Source organism: Lissotriton vulgaris, unplaced genomic scaffold (assembly GCF_964263255.1).
Source record: "Lissotriton vulgaris unplaced genomic scaffold, aLisVul1.2 SCAFFOLD_482, whole genome shotgun sequence".
In the NCBI taxonomy this organism is placed as follows: domain Eukaryota; kingdom Metazoa; phylum Chordata; class Amphibia; order Caudata; family Salamandridae; genus Lissotriton; species Lissotriton vulgaris.
Window position 1 is genome coordinate 301,078 of NW_028251556.1, and position 17,334 is coordinate 318,411.

Sequence of the window (17,334 nt, forward strand, 5' to 3'; positions counted from 1 at the left end):
GGTTCCCGCCCCCTGCAACTGACACCTAGACATGGAGTCCAATCCGGACTTCAACTGACCAAGAGTCCAAACCGGACTTCAACTGCTCAAGAGGCAAGTACCCATCAAGGGACATCGAGACCCTGAGACCTGCACCAAGAGTGGTCCAGTGGTCTCGAAATCGACCCTGCAATCCACCTGCCTCTGACCACAAAGACCATCTTGACGCACAGAGCCTGGCAGACCTATCTGCTCTTCACCAAGCACGCCTGGACTGGGTACCGTTAACCAGCTGCGCTTCCGTACTCCTGAGGACCTTGCGACGTGGTGCCTCGTTTGGGGTCCCTCCGACTTCCCTACAAGTCTCTCTGTGCAGTCTGTTTTGAGGTGGCTCCCTGCTTCGTAGCGTGCCTGCTACCAACGACTTCAGTACCCTGCTCCCGGCCGAATCAGGAACGCTCCTGATGATTTGCTGGTGGAAAATTGGACCTGGCCTTGCTAGTATGCTAAAACCTGAAGGTGAACGCCAAGAACCAACTGTACGAATTTATATACATTTTGCTATTTTTCTCCATAGATTCATGTGTAATGTGCACAATTGTGAGTTATTTCCCGAACTTTGAAACCTCATAATAAAATAAATACTTACCTGTGAACTATGTTCTTAGTCTTAAAATGTATATAAAAATAAGGATTGTTTTTGCAAATTAGTTTCGATTTATTCTTGGAGTGTTTGACTCATTTATTGCATGTGTGAGTACAACAAATGCTTAGCACTTCCCTCTGATAAGCCTAACTGCTCGCCCAACACTACCACAAAAAGAGCATTAGTATTATCTACTTTTGCTTCTGTATACCAATCTGGGTCTCACTGGACACTCTACACAGTGTACTTAATTTTAGTGCACTATATTGAGAGCCAGCTTCCTACAGTTTCTATTGGGCATGAAACAGAAAATGCTTCTTTTTTTACTTCCACTTTTCCATTAATCCCTCAGCAGCGTCTGCTTGAAACTTGTTTAAGCAAAACTAAGCTAGACACTTTAGTTTTCTTCCAAAATTTCTACAGATTTATCAAAGTTATTAGGAAATCAAAAAGTCATTTTTCAGTAGAATGTGCAAAGAACCATAACTGCAGTGTGGTCCGCTTAGGCATATGAATGCATTAAAGCAACCACATCAGATGTGGCTTCTGAAGTGCATCTCATTGCTATTGCTCAGTATAGATTACTTTAATTAATAGTGAAATTGCAATCATTTCTTAAACAAAAGGAATATCTGAAGTCTGTAGCAGGTGTACTTTCTTCGGATGGGTCCATTTACAGATGCCCGATTTGTAAACAGAAACTTGTCAATCCCCTCCTGTCCACATAGATGCCATTTCCTCTGCTGCAAACATATTAAAGACTAAATATACTAGCAAAGCACTTGAAGGGACGTAGCTTTCTTTTTTTTTATTTACCTTTCAATATCAACAACGTGTGGTGCATTTAACCTTTCCTTCTGCGAACAGAACAAGGGACTTTTTGCTTCTATCATAATGTACTGACATTTATTAGACCATTAGAACGTTGGTAGTATCATCAAGGAAGAGGAGAGATATTTAGAGAAGGATCTGAAATTGCTGTTATAGCTTTATTTAGCAGTTTTCAAGTTAATATCCTTCTGAGGCATTCATTACGGATTTGTTTTGTGGGAGATGCAGGAGGTTGAAATTCCCAATGCTGGGATTCACACACTAAGGGCCACATGTACAACAGTATTTTGAGGTTACAAACGCCCCAGTTCGTAAAATCGTAAAAAATGATATTTTAAATGTACATATGTCAAATTGAGATTTGTTAACTAGTTACCAAATTTGCATTTGCAATTCGGTATTTATATAATACATTTCCACCAATTGGAAAACCGGTGGTAACCCATTCGCAAATGGGAAGGGCTACCTGTGGGGCTTCTTCGCTATTGAGAATGTATTTAAAATATTTTCTAAGAGCAGGCACTGGTCCAAAGAACCACTGACTTCTCTAAAAAATGAAATTAATAAATTATTTTTTTAAACAAATTCCATTTTACTTTAAGGAAAACGGGCTGCATTAGAGAAAAAAAAAGATTGCCTTATTTAAAAGGAATCACAGACATGGTGGTCTGCTGAACCCAGCAGGTCCCCATTCCTGTGATGGCTATCATTCCTAATGGGATTGCAAAAACAACAGGTGATGGACCGAATGAGGATCAATGTCACACATTCAACCCAGTCAAAAGATCTGGGTCCTAATCCATCGTTTTTTTGCACTCCACACCACCCTGGGTTAGACAATGGCGATATGCAAATCAGCTCTGACCCTGTGCCCCATGGGAACAGTCCAGTCCGAACTACAAAAGCCATGTCCTTCCCAGAACGGAATCAAGCATCCGAGGACCGGACCGGTTTCGAGGTAACACCTCTCATCAGCCCGGCTAGCTTGACTCCAGTGGTGTGGAGTGCCTGGGACCCACGTCTGATCATTCCTAATGGGTCACGATATGTGCCCTACCTCATCAATATTCAGGAGGTTTTGTGGCCCATTAGGATTGGCTATAAAACTTTAATACATTAAGAATTTTGAATTCCTAATTCCAAAATACGATCTGGTAAGCATTGCAATTTGGAGATCGCAATTCCAAATGTTAATACATCTGGGCCTAAATTCCGTAGTTTATTGGTTTCTCCATTGAAGTGGAAATAACCACACAGTGCCAGAGATAATAGGCCCTTTACCATAATACAGTCAATAAAACTAAGCCACCTAATACCACATCACTGAGATAACTGACAATAATAACCCTGTACGATTGAAAAGACTAATGGGACAGTTACTTACTTGTCAACCCACTTCCCCTTCATAGGAATATCAAAGAAGTCAAAAACAACTGTCCAACTCATCATACTTCCGGGTGAGAACAACATAATGATGCTGTCAATAAGGTAACACTCCCGAGGGCGTGCAGAAGCAACTGCTGGCTCCTATAAAGAGTCATTTTTCACCCTCATTAGGCGGCTGCCTGCGTAACTCAATTACCCTCCCCTAATTAGTTTTTATCTAGAAAAGGTGTTGCACCTTGGTTTTCACTGATAGCAATTTTAATGTGTCCAACACAGTCTGCAGATTAGTGGAAAAATTGTAGTATATAGATTCAAGCACACGACTGGGACTATTTCTTTATTCAAGTCATTTGTTATAGGCAGCATACACATGGGAGAAGTCTATTGGTGCTGAGTAAGTGCCAGCTATTGAATGAGGAGTATTGCATTGCAAAAAAGCCAGGCTCCTAAATTACTGGCAATGTGTGGCATCTAGCTAACCTAGAGTCCAATATTCCGCCCACTCTCCAGATGCCGGGACCCTTCTCCCTGTAAGGAGCTTGATAGCTCACCCTAGAGGTGTGGCTTCCTGAGGGCTACATGCCCATGTGAAACCCGATTTGGCACTTGATTTCCCCTCTCGGCCCCTGATTCTAATCTGTCTAAATGAACAAAGAAGCAGCCCCCCTCAAGTGTGTCCACCATCTGCTCTTCAAAGGCAGCTTCGCTTTGAAGCTCGCCTTTAGGGCCCACAACATGTGTGGCTCCCAGCCCAGAAAAGGAGACACCTTTTCTAACTGTAAACCTCAATTGTGCCTGGAAGTCATTTACAACTGTGCAGGCCACTGGAAAGCAAGGGTAACTGAGTGGAAACTTTCTACAAGTTGCCTTGGCATAATATATACATTAAATTCAACCTGGGCAACATGTCATGTTTAATGTAATTAATATTTTGACATCAGGAATCATTATTCTCTGCAGCCCCATTCAGTAGTTAGCACAGCTGAGTGGTCAGTATGTAAACCTGGAGCTACCATCTCTTACAGAGCAAAACAACAATTTAGTGGGTTTGCTGTGAGAACATAAAATGGTACATGTTCCACTTTCTAATACACAGCACCCTGCTTGAGGGACTGACAGGCAAACCTTGGGGTGGTTTACATATATTTGAAGAGGATATGTTGACTTTGTCATGGGTGAAATGACAAAGCCGAGTTCTCAGTCAAAAGCCTGCTCATCCAGTCTAAAGTGGCAGGCCTGTGGGGGCACGTTTAACACGGTCGCTCGCAGGGCAGCACAATAAGTGCTGCAGCCCTGGAGGGACAGTTTAACTTACAGGCCCTGGGTACCCTGTGCACCACATACTAAGGAAAAGTAGGATGTCCCACGTTTCTGGATTCACAGATCCTGTTATTCAATAGGACAAATCAGCGTGTATGTGAGCTTAGGGTAATCTAGTTTAGATTTGGCAGCGATATGCACTTGTTACTTGGTATAATTATTTGTACATAGGCAATCATAGACCCTTGGAAAACATTATAAGAAAACAAATTGGAAAAAACATAATTTGAAAAACATAACATAAAATACTTTTACTGCAGGGTGACTCTAAATAAAAACTGATATGAATACAACTTAAGTTCTGGTAGAAAAAGTACAAATTTATTCTTTTGATACAAGTTAAAATATATCGTGATGTTAAAAACAGTAGTAAAAAATGAATGAGCACAGTATTACATATATAAATAAAAACAATTTTGGTACATGACATCAAGAATCGAAGATTTAGGTCGACGCGGCGTTTCGGTTTTCTTTTATGAGACACCTTCTTCAGGACCGATTCTAAAAGTTATTTAAAAAACATAGTTACCCACTGTTTATTGATTTGTACATTTTACACAATTAAAGACTTTATTACTATTCCTACACATTAGACTATTTGGCACCCTGTCCTTATACAGTTATATAGTTTTCATAAAACATCATTTTAGTAAAAGCCATAATTATAACTTTTAGAATCGGTCCTGTGTTCATTCATTTTTTACTACTGTTTTTAACATCACGATATATTTTAACTTGTATCAAAAGAATACATTTGTACTTTTTCTACCAGAACTTGAGTTGTATTCATATCAGTTTTTATTTAGAGTCACCCTGCAGTAAAAGTATTTTATGTTATGTTTTTCAAATTATGTTTTTTCCAATTTGTTTTCTTATAATGTTTTCCAAGGGTCTATGATTGCCTATGTACAAATAATTATACCAAGTAACAAGTGCATATCCCTGCCAAATCTAAACTAGACTACCCTAAGCTCACATACACACTGATTTGTCCTATTGAATAACAGGATCTGTGAATCCAGAAACGTGGGACATCCTACTTTTCTTACACTTATTCCCCCTTGTCCCAGACAACTACTTAAAGGGGGCCTCCTTAATAATTTTTCCACCACATACTAAGGGCCTTTGAGTAAGATAACCTATGCTAATTGAGTACAGACAATCAAGCATATCTTTTCATGTAGCTTAGGGCACTGACAAGGAGGTCTGGTTGGCAGGACTTCGTGCACTCTCGGAGTCGAACAACCAGAAGCAAGATTGCTAAATGTTAGAGTGATCATGAAAAAAGGGGAATTTCCTTACAGAGGCTGAATGCAAGTTCTTGGTCAGGTACATGTATAGTTTGGACAGAAATTAGATTGAGAGGGGTATGGAGAGGGGCACGGTAACACAACGTAATAGAGATGGCTCTTAGCAAAGATATTGGTGGTGAGGGTATGGAGGTACCAATTAGCAGGCTGCATGGGTATTAGGGCGACAGTCACATTTAGTAGTTGTTTGTGGCTATTGGGTGACAGCCAGAAAAACAGAACTGTCTGGAGGGTAACCAGTTGCAGCGACTTGGCGGGCGGAGTGACGGGGCAAGGAGGGGGGATGGGACAACGGACAAAAACAGGGGAAAAAAAGAAACTAAAACAAAACTTACCTGATGCAAGCCTGCTGCTCTTCTGCTTCTTCCTTGCTACAGCACAGGCTCCCAGGCTCTGCTGTGGACAATCTTGAGGCTGCTGTCATGTTAGAAAGCAGCATCAGGATTGACCTGAGCCCTGTGAATTTGTGTTTTTTAGGCTGGATGGGACGGCAACGCTCCTCCGCCATATCGGCGGAACCGCCACTGGGGGTAATTGAATAACATCTTACATGGCTCTTCTGGGTGGGCAAAGGATAGGATGTTTGGAGGTTACCTTGGGGAGTAAGAGGATAGGACACATGAAGGCAACGTTTGGGGTAGGTTGGATGGACAGTGGTTGAAAGGATGTTTCAAGGGAGTAGATGGTGTGGTCATTTGGAGAAATCTGTCAAGGATGTGGGGGGCTAAGGGTGGAAGGGGATATGTTATAATATGTATTAGGGAAGTGGGGTTCTTACGATGTTTGTAATGTTTTGAGACTAGCTAAAAACGTTAATTTGCTCTTATTTTCTGGTCTTTCTTGTATGCCAGCTTGCCCGAAAATAGCAATGTTTTTGTAAATAAATCAGTATTAAAAAACAGGATGTATTGTCACCTGCTCTCCAATAAACAGAGACCACCAAGCACAACTGTTAATGACTGGTGGCTCTTTGGAATGCACTTTGTACACTTCATTAGAAATTGATTTTTTTCTTTTTGCTCCAGGTAAATAATGAATCTGATGTGGAAATAACTGATTCAAGTACTCACAAATATTGGCTGTCCACAAGATTCCTTTTTTTATTTCTGTTAATTGTGATTGTCAAGAGTTTCTTATTTTTCAATCCACATGTACATATCACAGTTCACATTAGTTTGATAGGAATACATATTCATGGAGTGTAATATATATTTGCTATTTAATCGAATAATCCTTAGACCTACAGCTGGCGCTGTCTAGGACGTGTCTTGGTGCCTGGATACTCTCACGGGTGATCAGCAGCGCTCTACAAATCCACCTTACAGTACTTGACTTTGGGCTGAAGAGCCGGCTGCGGCCTGAATCGCCTTCCACAGCCCTCCCATCGGTTGGCTTTAAATCAGTAACTGAACGAACCAATATGTGATACGCATAAACAGGTCCAGGAGCTTCACCCTGCCCGTTATACCATTAAAGTAAGCCACTGAGTCGCTAAGCTAGCCTTTAATTAAATACAGATTATACGTGAGGTGGTGGGAAACATCTAAGTGACACTTGTGGAAATCTTAATCACCTGAGATTTGTCCAACAATAATAATTCACATTACTGCACGAGAAGAGTGTGTGCTTGAAGGGCCGGAAGGTTTGGTGTCTATCATACCTGCATCTCTATTTTCTATTTGTCTCTCTTTTGAGTCGAAATATAATGGCAAGAGCGTTACTGCTACTGAATGGGTCTATAGAGATATTTTTTGCATAGTTAATTAAAACCATTGTTTACAGTAAAACTAAGTCAAATACACAGAATAAAAGATGCAAAAGATAAAATTATGAGCATCCCAGTCCGGCTCTAAAGCCCTTAGCATTTTTAACATTTGTCGGAGTGTTTCTAGGTTTGTACAAAAGGTCCTGCGATTAAAAGTCTTATAGGAAAAAAAGGTTATGTACAATCGGTCTTATAATTATTGTATGTCCTGCAGTGACTTTAGCATCATAGCATATCGGCAAGAACCCAGATCTTGTTAATAGTTTACTTTGAAGTGCGTTTACATACAGCATACATGGTCCCAGTGTGATTAGAGATGAATCCGAGAGGATGGTCTTTTTTTGGGGCATATTCCCAGAGATAGATAGAACGTGGAGGCTAAGCCTTGATTGTCTTACGTGGTCTTAAGCAGTTTTGGTTCTATAGAAGTTTTTTAATGATTGCCTCAACAAGTTCTCCACTGTCCCTAGAATGGCTTCTCAACAACAGTTACTTTGCCTCCATGCAGCTCTGTACTATGCTTGCCGCATCTTCTCCACTGTGCCTAAAAGTTTCAATCGCCGCCTTATATCGGTGTCTATATCGGTCTCACACAGTAGTTGCCTTTGATATTTCGCGCATTTTGAGACCAAAAAGTATTTTTACTTTTAACTAATGTTTTTATTAATGACCAGGAAAAAGCAGCTCCCCCAACAATAAAGATTTTAGAATAAACATGACAAAACATACACACATCCAAAATGCTAGCAGCCAGCATTGTACCTAGTGACTTTCTCAATGCTTGTTCTCTATTGTTTCTGTAGTCATCTCTTAACTGTCCTTCATCAGTCATTTTGTCTGGCACAGAGATAGCTTCAGCTGTCTTGTCAGCTTCCTGTAATCAAGAAATATACAAGTAAAAAATACATTCAAACATACATATACATGTCGAAGCTCTTCATCAATTGGTCTGTTTTTTTGTTCATATATATTTTGCTTCCGCCCACCGCAACATACAATATAGAGGAATGGCTCGGCCCCTTTCTGCCAGTGGCTCTCTTCTTATGTGAGTAGCAGCCTTTTCCTGATAACATCTGCACGTCAGCTTAAAGAGATGTGAACTTCTGTGCCAAAGTGTGTGGGCCGATGGTTTACGTTGCCAATTACTATTTCTTTCCACATCTTATCTTTTTTTCAAAATTACTTGCATTCATCTTTGTCTATTTAAACTAGTCGGCCTATTTACTAGAATGTCACGCTGTGCAGCAAGTTGTCCTGTTGCACTGCACTGCACTGCATGACAGGGAAAGGGCAGGAATGCGCCGTATTTTAGGCGATATGGCGCATTCCTGCCTTTTCCTCTGCGCAGGCTCCATTTGGGTGGCCTAGCGCCAACGCAGGCACCGCATGGTGCAAGGGTGTCTGAGCAGCATGCAGGATTGTTTTTGTGCAGGAAGGGTTACCTTCCTGCACAAAAACAATCGTGAGAGGCATATTTTTCTTTCTATGTGTGCTGCAGAATACAGGACATATAGAAAGAGGAAGTAACAAGAAAAAATAAAGATATTTATCCTAGTTATGTCCCACTTGAGAAGGAGATTCTTTTTGGCGCATTCTCGGGTCTACCAGTTCAGGCAAATCTGGGAAAGGCTCAAAAACCCTGGCAGTTGCATGGGAACACCCACGCAACGCCATGGAACGTCTGCCCAGGGCACAGTAAAGCAACGCAGTGATTTGCACTTCATTATCTTACTCCGGATTTATGGAGCCACTCAGGGACACGCAAAACGGCCTTGTGTGGCTTCATAAATCACATGTAAGGATTGCGTCGCTCTTGTACCACGTTGCGTAGTGCAAGAGCGACGCAAACCACCTCATAAACCCGCAGCGATGTCTTCCAGTCACAGTAATATAAAGACAATGGCACCTTTTCTAACAAATAAAAAGCATATTTTCCTGCGATAGTCACTGAAACTACAATAGGTATACCTGTACACACGACATTTCACAGCCACGTTCTTGTTTCAGTCATTCACGTTTGCTCTCTCACCACCCCTCCTTCCTAAATAACTAACATTATGCATCAGGCCCGCGAGAAGATTTCCAAGACTGACTCAATCCTTCCCTCAGAGTTTATGACGGAAGAAAACCCTCATGCTCCAGAACTCCGCCTCTGTGCTCCAGGAGCAGGAATGTTTGTTTTTTCTTTTTCCTCTGCTGCCCGCAGTACACTGAGTTTGTGTTTGCAATTTTAGATAGCGCCAACTCTGCACAAAAGCAGTGGGCGCTTTACATGAGCACAAGTTACACTAGAAACGGGCATCTTTTTTTCTGTAACACATGGAGATTTAGTGATCTTCCCAGAATCACAGGATGTTGAGCCAACGCGGAGGCTTGAACCTGGTTTCCCAGTCGGCAGATGTGGCTGTAGCGCCACCACCCTCCGTGATATTACTACTCACTTGTAATGATACACACAGTAACCTTCCCAGGAGTTAGAGGCAGTAAGTTACATTACACACAGCAAAAAACAAGAGAAGTGGAGGAGGGTCTAGGGGACAATATTTAAAGACCTATTGTACTTCATACCCCTAAATCAGAACCTTACCAACTGAAAGAAGAACAACGGTCTGAAGACGTGTGACAGAATAAGCCTATGTTAGAGCAAATACAGTTCACTAGTTATACATGACTCGTCCCGTCACAGGCTAGAGTAAGGTTTCCATCAGCCCACCCATTTGGCGGAGCTTCGTCATTTGGAAAACCAAGAGAGAAGGGTCACATGTAGCCAAGATAGTACACAGACTGCATGTACATAGGTACTGGGCCTCTTACTCTCTAGATGACTCAGCCTCTGAGTTTATCCAAGGTGTAAGGACTGGTGGAGTGCAGTGCAAGTGCAGGGTGAAAGTGTATTAAAAATGACTAGAGGGACAAAAAATATGTTTATTGGAGATTGTCCATCTGCCATAAATTAAAAACCGCCTGATAGTTTGAAAATTTTACACTATCATTTGGCTAAGGGTGAGGTCGACATGTTTCAGCCGTAGAGGTTACACGTCTTCAGACCGTTGTTCTTCCTTCAGTTGGTAACATTACACACAGCTCCTTTCCCTGGTTACAGCGCTCTCACTCTCACCTGCACTGCTGGAAGTCTCTTCACTCCCGTCCAGTCCCCGGCAGGATCTGCAGCGCCCCCGGATTCCTCCCTCCCTCGTTGGATCCAGGACTGAAGAAGGGCCGCAGGGTGGGGGGGAAGGAGGACCCGGAGAAGGTGAAGAGCAGAGACCGGTCATCCACATTGTAAACAGAGAGCCTGCCCGCCTCATAGTCCAGGAAGAGGCCCACAGCCCTGGGGGGCGCACGGGGGGTCAGGAGGATAGAAGGGGAGGTGATAGCTATATATTCCCCATCTCTGAGCCGCACAGTCCAGTATCCGTTCTCAGGTGTTGCTGTGATCTCCCCATTCCTGCTCACAGCCTCGTCACACACCCCCAGGTCCCAGCGGGTCTTGTTCCCCACCTCCACCTCCCAGTAATGGCTTCCGGAGCTCAGCCTCTCTCTCCCCAGGACAATAACGGCAGGATTGTATCTCTGGGGCGTGTCCGGCAGATCCTGTACTCTGTCTCCGTGCCTCACGCTCCTTCCATTCTCGAACAGGACGAGGATCCGATGAGCAGTGTCCGGGTCCAGGGTCACCGCAGCTGCAAGAGAGAAGCAGAGGTCAGAGGCAAGAAACCAATCACAGCAGTAATTACAATTTCCCCAACCACGGAGCACCCACAGGCAGGTACTCACAACAACACAAAACCTCTCAGCCTTCTTTCCATACACAATCATACAGTCCTCACACTTTTCGAATGGCTTCTTTACTAGAAATAAAATGCTCTAGTATTGGAAAAACAAGTCACAATACAGTTCTGGAGGGGAAGCCTGTGCTGCGCGCCTGGCTCTAGACTGCCGGGTCTAAGTTCTAACACTGTGGGGAAAAGTTTCATAACACAAGAGTAACAGAATATGAAATATGAAATGTAAGTAAACAGGTTCTCAACATAATCAGCGTAAGTAACAGATTTAAATCAATGGCACTAATATGGTTTTATGAAAGTAAATTATAAATAAGAGTTCGGAAACAACAGGAACCCCTCAGCGTCCCCCGACCCCCCCCCCACCTCTTCATTTCGCCATAGTGACATCCCCTCTTTAGCAGTGAAATAGTCATTCCCCTCTCCACAGTCTAGGCAATGGACACCATAAGGTCACATTTCTGCTACACTCTCTGCCAACAATGAAACAGCTTTTCACAAAAAAACAGGCTGTTTAAAAATTGAAAACCAAAATATGGGAGAAAGATGGAGAACCAAAATCCCTGGGAGAAATATTACTAACAAAGGCGTCCACGTGCCTATGGCTGCCTCCTGTTAAACAAGTTTTATTTAATTGTATTACATAAACGATGATCAGAATCGAATTCTGGCTGAGCCTATCAGCTGGGAGGAAGTGGTAAACGCTATGAAATCCCTTTCTAATGGCAAAGCTGCTGGGCCGGATCTTATTCATTTAGAATTCTATAAATTTTTCTCATATATATTCAAGCAACAAATGCTAGAAGTTTTTCACCTTGCTCAGACTGGGTCGGTTCCTGACTCCTGGCGTCAATCGACTATTGTTCTTTTAAAAAAAAAAAGGAAAGGACGAATTAAATCCTGCATCATATCGCCCGATTGCGCTAATCAATACTGATAGCAAAATCTATTCAAGGATATTGGCTTTCCGTTTAAACCAAATAATTCTCCCTCTGGTCTCTATTCGCCAGCATGGGTTTATTCCCGGTAGGGATACGACTGACCACATCAGGCGTGTTGTAGCTCTTCTAGATAGGGCAAAGGTTACAAACTCTGCCCTTGGGGTGATCCTGTTGGACGCCAAAAAGGCGTTCGACAGAGTCTCCTGGGGGTATTTATGGGGTGTTCTACGCTGGAAGGGCTTCACACCAGTGTTTATCCAGGCTTTGCAAGCTATATATATATCCCCAACTGCTAAAATCCGTATTTCAGGCACCAAATCACATTATTTTCCTATCAGCAGGGGCACCAGGCAAGGTTGCCCGTGTTCTCCCCTTCGTTTTGCCTTATTTATTGACCTCTTTTTATGTATGATAGAAAAATCACAGACTATCACTCCTATCACTGTCCATGGAATTGAATATAAGGCATTGACATACGCCGATGATATTGTAATATTAACTGATAATGTCGCCCGATCTTTTCCAGCATTGGAGTCTCTGGCAGCTCAATTCGGCTCAATTTCGGGCTATAAGTTAAATATTGCAAAGACCCAAATCCTACAATCTACCGCTATGCCAATCTCTTATCTTTCTACAATTACAGAGACAACATATCTCGGTATTCAAATCTCGCCTGATGTGGATCAGACTCCAGATCTGAATTATTCTCCCATTATTGATTCTCTTCATAATAAGTTAGAACGGCTGGATCATTTACATCTTTCGTTGTTTGGCCGATGCAATATCCTTAAAATGATTGTCCTCCCTAAATTTTTATATCTGTTCAGATCCCTTCCATTGTTAATCCCTAGTTTAATTTTCATAAAAGCAGAAAGGATATGTCAACGATTTCTACGGTCATATCGCAAACCAAGGAGGGCGGCTAAGTGGACATGTCTCCCGCAGGATAATGGGGGCTGGACTGTTCCGAACTTATTGTATTATTATTGGGCAGCTATGATTCAACATTTTGCTTTTCCTCTATTAGATTATACTCCTGAGCTTCCGGTACATATATCTCCATCAATATACTCAATATCATTGGGAGATACTACAAAAGGCGTATTAACTCGTATTCTCGAACCGAGCTATTTTAAAAAAACCAAATTTAAGGTATTGTGGGCTTTATTTTCGGTATGGCAAAAAATCCGTCGCCATTTTCATATTCCTAAGATCAATTATTATTCCCCATTAAATGCTTGTGGATTACTGCCAGTGATATTTCAAGAGGGGGTGGCAACTACTTGGATATCTCTTGGTGTGAAGGAGATAGGCGATTTAGCTGATCTTGGGCAATTGGCTTCTTTTGCTTTTTTGAAAGAGAAATTTCATTTGCAGTCCAATCATTTTTTAAAATATTTGCAATTGAGAAGTTTTCTTGATAAAATATTTCCTCAAAATTTAACAATGTTTGAAAAAGTTATAATCGTTGAATCTATAAGAAAGAAAGAAAAAATTGGTAGTCTATATCACATTCTCCTATCTCAACTTCCTGATGATTTAGATGACCAAAATAATAAGTGGGCGATTAAATTTGGAGTACCCTCTATTGATTTAAAATTCCCATTGGTTTTAGCTAGGTCTGTTTTTGTTTCAGGCACTCTGCGTACGCAAAGCTATATGGCTATGTATAATCTTTATTATACGCCTGCAAAGCTTGTTAGATGGGGGGTTGTTAGTGGGGGTAAAGGGTCGTTTTGCGCAAGATGTAAATTTCATTCTGCAGATTCTGTTCATATGTTTTATAAATGTCCGGAGCTATCCTTGTTTATCAATCAAATTGAAACCTTTCTTACTCAGATAACTCAAACTTATGTTAAAATTTCAGCGGAAATGGTAATTACTGGTTATGAATATTCTACGGCTCTTGAAAAAACGAGACATTTGCAAGCGTTTTTGTTTATCGCTATGGCCATGATCAGACTCTGTATTACATCACTCTGGATAAATCCTGAACCCCCTACATTCTGTCATTGGAAGACCAGGATGCTGGCATGGTTTAAACTAGAGACTTCTGTACAGGCTTTTAGAGGAAAGAAAAGACGTTTAACTGCGTCCAAGAAATGGGCACTTTTTGAAAAATGGTTGGCGACTTAAATAATAATGTTCTTTAATAATTATTGTATAATTTTTTCTTATGTACAATTATGTATGATTTAGGTTTGTTTGCTTTAACCTGTCTCCCACCACCATGGGTATAAATGGGGAAAAAAAATCAATAAATAAAAAAAAGAGTTCGGAAACAACAGGAACCCCTCAGCGTCCCCCGACCCCGCCCACCTCTTCATTCCGTCATAGTGATATCCCCTCTTTAGCAGTGAAATAGTCATTCCCCTCTCCACAGTCTTGGCCATGGACACCATAAGGTCACATTTCTGCTATACTCTCTGCCAACAATGAAACAGCTTTTCACAAAAAAACAGGCTGTTTAAAAATTGAAAACCAAAATATGGGAGAAAGACGGAGAACCAAAATCCCTGGGAGAAATATTACTAACAAAGGCGTCCACGTGCCTATGGCTGCCTCCTGTTAAAAAAGTTTTATTTAATTGTATTACATAAACGACTGAAAGGCCATGTTTTTCGTTATTTACTTCTAAACTGAGCTTTCTTGGTGGATTTTTTATGTAAATTCAATCGCAGCACTACAAACGTCACTTTAAGGTTTCTGCACAGAGGGGCCAATCGAGGCAGGCCTATTTCTGATACTTTGATTCACGCAGCCTTGGTTGATTAGGACTCGGATGCAATGTTTTAAAACATAACAGATATTAATCACATAATATCCGATTATTTCAATGCGATAATGCAATTAATACAAGCAGAGCACATCTGAGATAGCCAGGAGCAGTGCGGCGCTGGACTCTCAAATATGAACCACTGGAACAATCTTGGGTTGTGGGGTCCGCCTGAGACTTGACAAAGGAAACCAGAATAGGGTTTCTTGACCCATAACAGAATAAACCTGAAGAGAGAGAGGTCACTGCACAAAGTGAAGCACCGGTGAGGCGGTGCAAGGAAACATCTGGGGGCGCGGGGAGGAGGCAGCGGCCATTGTATGGTGATGAGGGAGTGCAGAGCCAAGGGCTGTGCAGGGATTGAGGCAGTGCAGAGACTGGACTATGCTGTGTTGGGACAGCCGCTGTGCAGAGATTGGACCATGCTGTAGAGGGATTGAGGTTGCGCAGAAATTAGACTATGTTGTGCAGGGATTGAGGCTGTGCAGATTACATAATGCTGTGCAGGGACCGATGCACGCAGAACTTGGACTATGCTGCGCAGGGACGGAGGCAGTGCAGAGTTTGGACTATGCTGTGTAGGGATTGGGGCTGTGCAGATTTAACTGTGCTGTGAAGAGATTGAGGTGGTGCAGAGACTTGACTATGCTTTGATGGGATTAAGGCTGTGCAGTGATGTGACTATGGTGTGTAGTAATTGAGGCTGTGCAGTGATGTGACTATGCTGTGCAGAGACTTGATAATGCTGTGTTGTTATTGAGGCTGTGCAGAAATTGGACTATGCCGTGCATAGATTGCTGCTGTGAAGAGACTTGATTACACTGTTTAGGGATTGAGGCAGTGCAGACTTGATAATGCTGTTTGGGATTTAGACTATTGTGCAGAGATTGGACTAGGCTGTGCAGAGATTGCTGCTGTGCAGAGACGTGATAATGCGGTGTTGGGATTGAGGCAGTGGTGCAGAGATTGGACTATGCTGTGCGTAGACTTGATTATACTGTTTAGGGATTGAGGCAGTGCAGAGACTTGATAATGTTGTTTGGGATTGAGACTATGGTGCAGAGATTGAACTAGGCTGTGCAGAGATTGCTGCTGTGCAGAGACTTGATAATGCTGTGCTGGGATTGAGGCAGCGGTGCAGAGATTGGACTATGCTCTGCAGAGACTTGACTATGCTGCGAAGGAATGTGGACAGTGTTAAATTGTGCACTGAGTATGCCCGAGTATTGAGGTATACATATAGGGTAGAGCCCTTCTGGGATTGTAGGGATGTGCGGAAAGTGGGATGCTTGGGAGTTCTGTGGGTGTGCAGACTGGAGCTCTGTGCGAAGACTGGAGCCCTGTGCAGAGACTGAAGCCCTGTGCAGAGACGAGCTCTGTGCAGAGACTGGAGCCCTGTGCAGAGACTGGAGCCCTGTGCAGAGACTGGAGCCCTGTGCAGAGACTGGAGCCCTGTGCAGAGACTGGAGCTCTGTGCAGAGCCTGGAGCTCTGTGCAGAGACTGGAGCTCTGTGCAGAGACTGGAGCTCTGTGCAGAGACTGGAGCCCTGTGCAGAGACTGGAGCTCTGTGCAGAGACTGGAGCCCTGTGCAGAGACTGGAGCTCTGTGCAGAGACTGGAGCCCTGTGCAGAGACTGGAGCTCTGTGCAGAGACTGGAGCGCTGTGCAGAGACTGGAGCGCTGTGCAGAGACTGGAGCGCTGTGCAGAGACTGGAGCGCTGTGCAGAGACTGGAGCCCTGTGCAGAGTCTGGAGCCCTGTGCAGAGACTGGAGCACAGTGCAGAGACTGGAGCGCTGTGCAGAGACTGGAGCGCTGTGCAGAGACTGGAGCGCTGTGCAGAGACTGGAGCGCTGTGCAGTGACTGGAGCTCTGTGCAGAGACTGGAGCGCTGTGCAGAGACTGGAGCGCTGTGCAGAGACTGGAGCGCTGTGCAGTGACTGGAGCTCTGTGCAGAGACTGGAGCGCTGTGCAGAGACTGGAGCGCTGTGCAGAGACTGGAGCCCTGTGCAGAGACTGGAGCCCTGTGCAGAGACTGGAGCCCTGTGCAGAGACTGGAGCTCTGTGCAGAGACTGGAGCGCTGTGCAGAGACTGGAGCGCTGTGCAGAGACTGGAGCGCTGTGCAGAGACTGGAGCGCTGTGCAGAGACTGGAGCGCTGTGCAGAGACTGGAGCGCTGTGCAGAGACTGGAGCCCTGTGCAGAGTCTGGAGCCCTGTGCAGAGACTGGAGCACAGTGCAGAGACTGGAGCGCTGTGCAGAGACTGGAGCGCTGTGCAGAGACTGGAGCGCTGTGCAGAAACTGGAGCGCTGTGCAGTGACTGGAGCTCTGTGCAGAGACTGGAGCGCTGTGCAGAGACTGGAGCGCTGTGCAGAGACTGGAGCGCTGTGCAGTGACTGGAGCTCTGTGCAGAGACTGGAGCGCTGTGCAGAGACTGGAGCGCTGTGCAGAGACTGGAGCCCTGTGCAGAGACTGGAGCCCTGTGCAGAGACTGGAGCCCTGTGCAGAGACTGGAGCGCTGTGCAGAGACTGGAGCGCTGTGCAGAGACTGGAGCGCTGTGCAGAGACTGGAGCTCTGTGCAGAGACTGGAGCGCTG

At 43.7% G+C, this 17,334-nt stretch overlaps 1 protein-coding gene across 1 annotated transcript in view; it reads right to left on the bottom strand.

Moving 5' to 3' along the window:
- Positions 1-7,978: 7,978 nt before the first annotated feature.
- The window catches only part of LOC147662847 (E3 ubiquitin-protein ligase TRIM39-like), a 234,026-nt gene continuing 224,670 nt past the window's right edge, over positions 7,979-17,334 (bottom strand). The window contains exons 7-8 of the mRNA XM_086950857.1: positions 10,356-10,920; positions 7,979-8,111 (exon numbers count right to left, since the gene is read on the bottom strand). Of these exons, the coding sequence (XP_086806983.1) occupies positions 10,376-10,920 (545 nt within the window). The 3' untranslated portion in view covers positions 7,979-8,111; positions 10,356-10,375. The remainder of the gene's footprint in view (positions 8,112-10,355; positions 10,921-17,334) is intronic.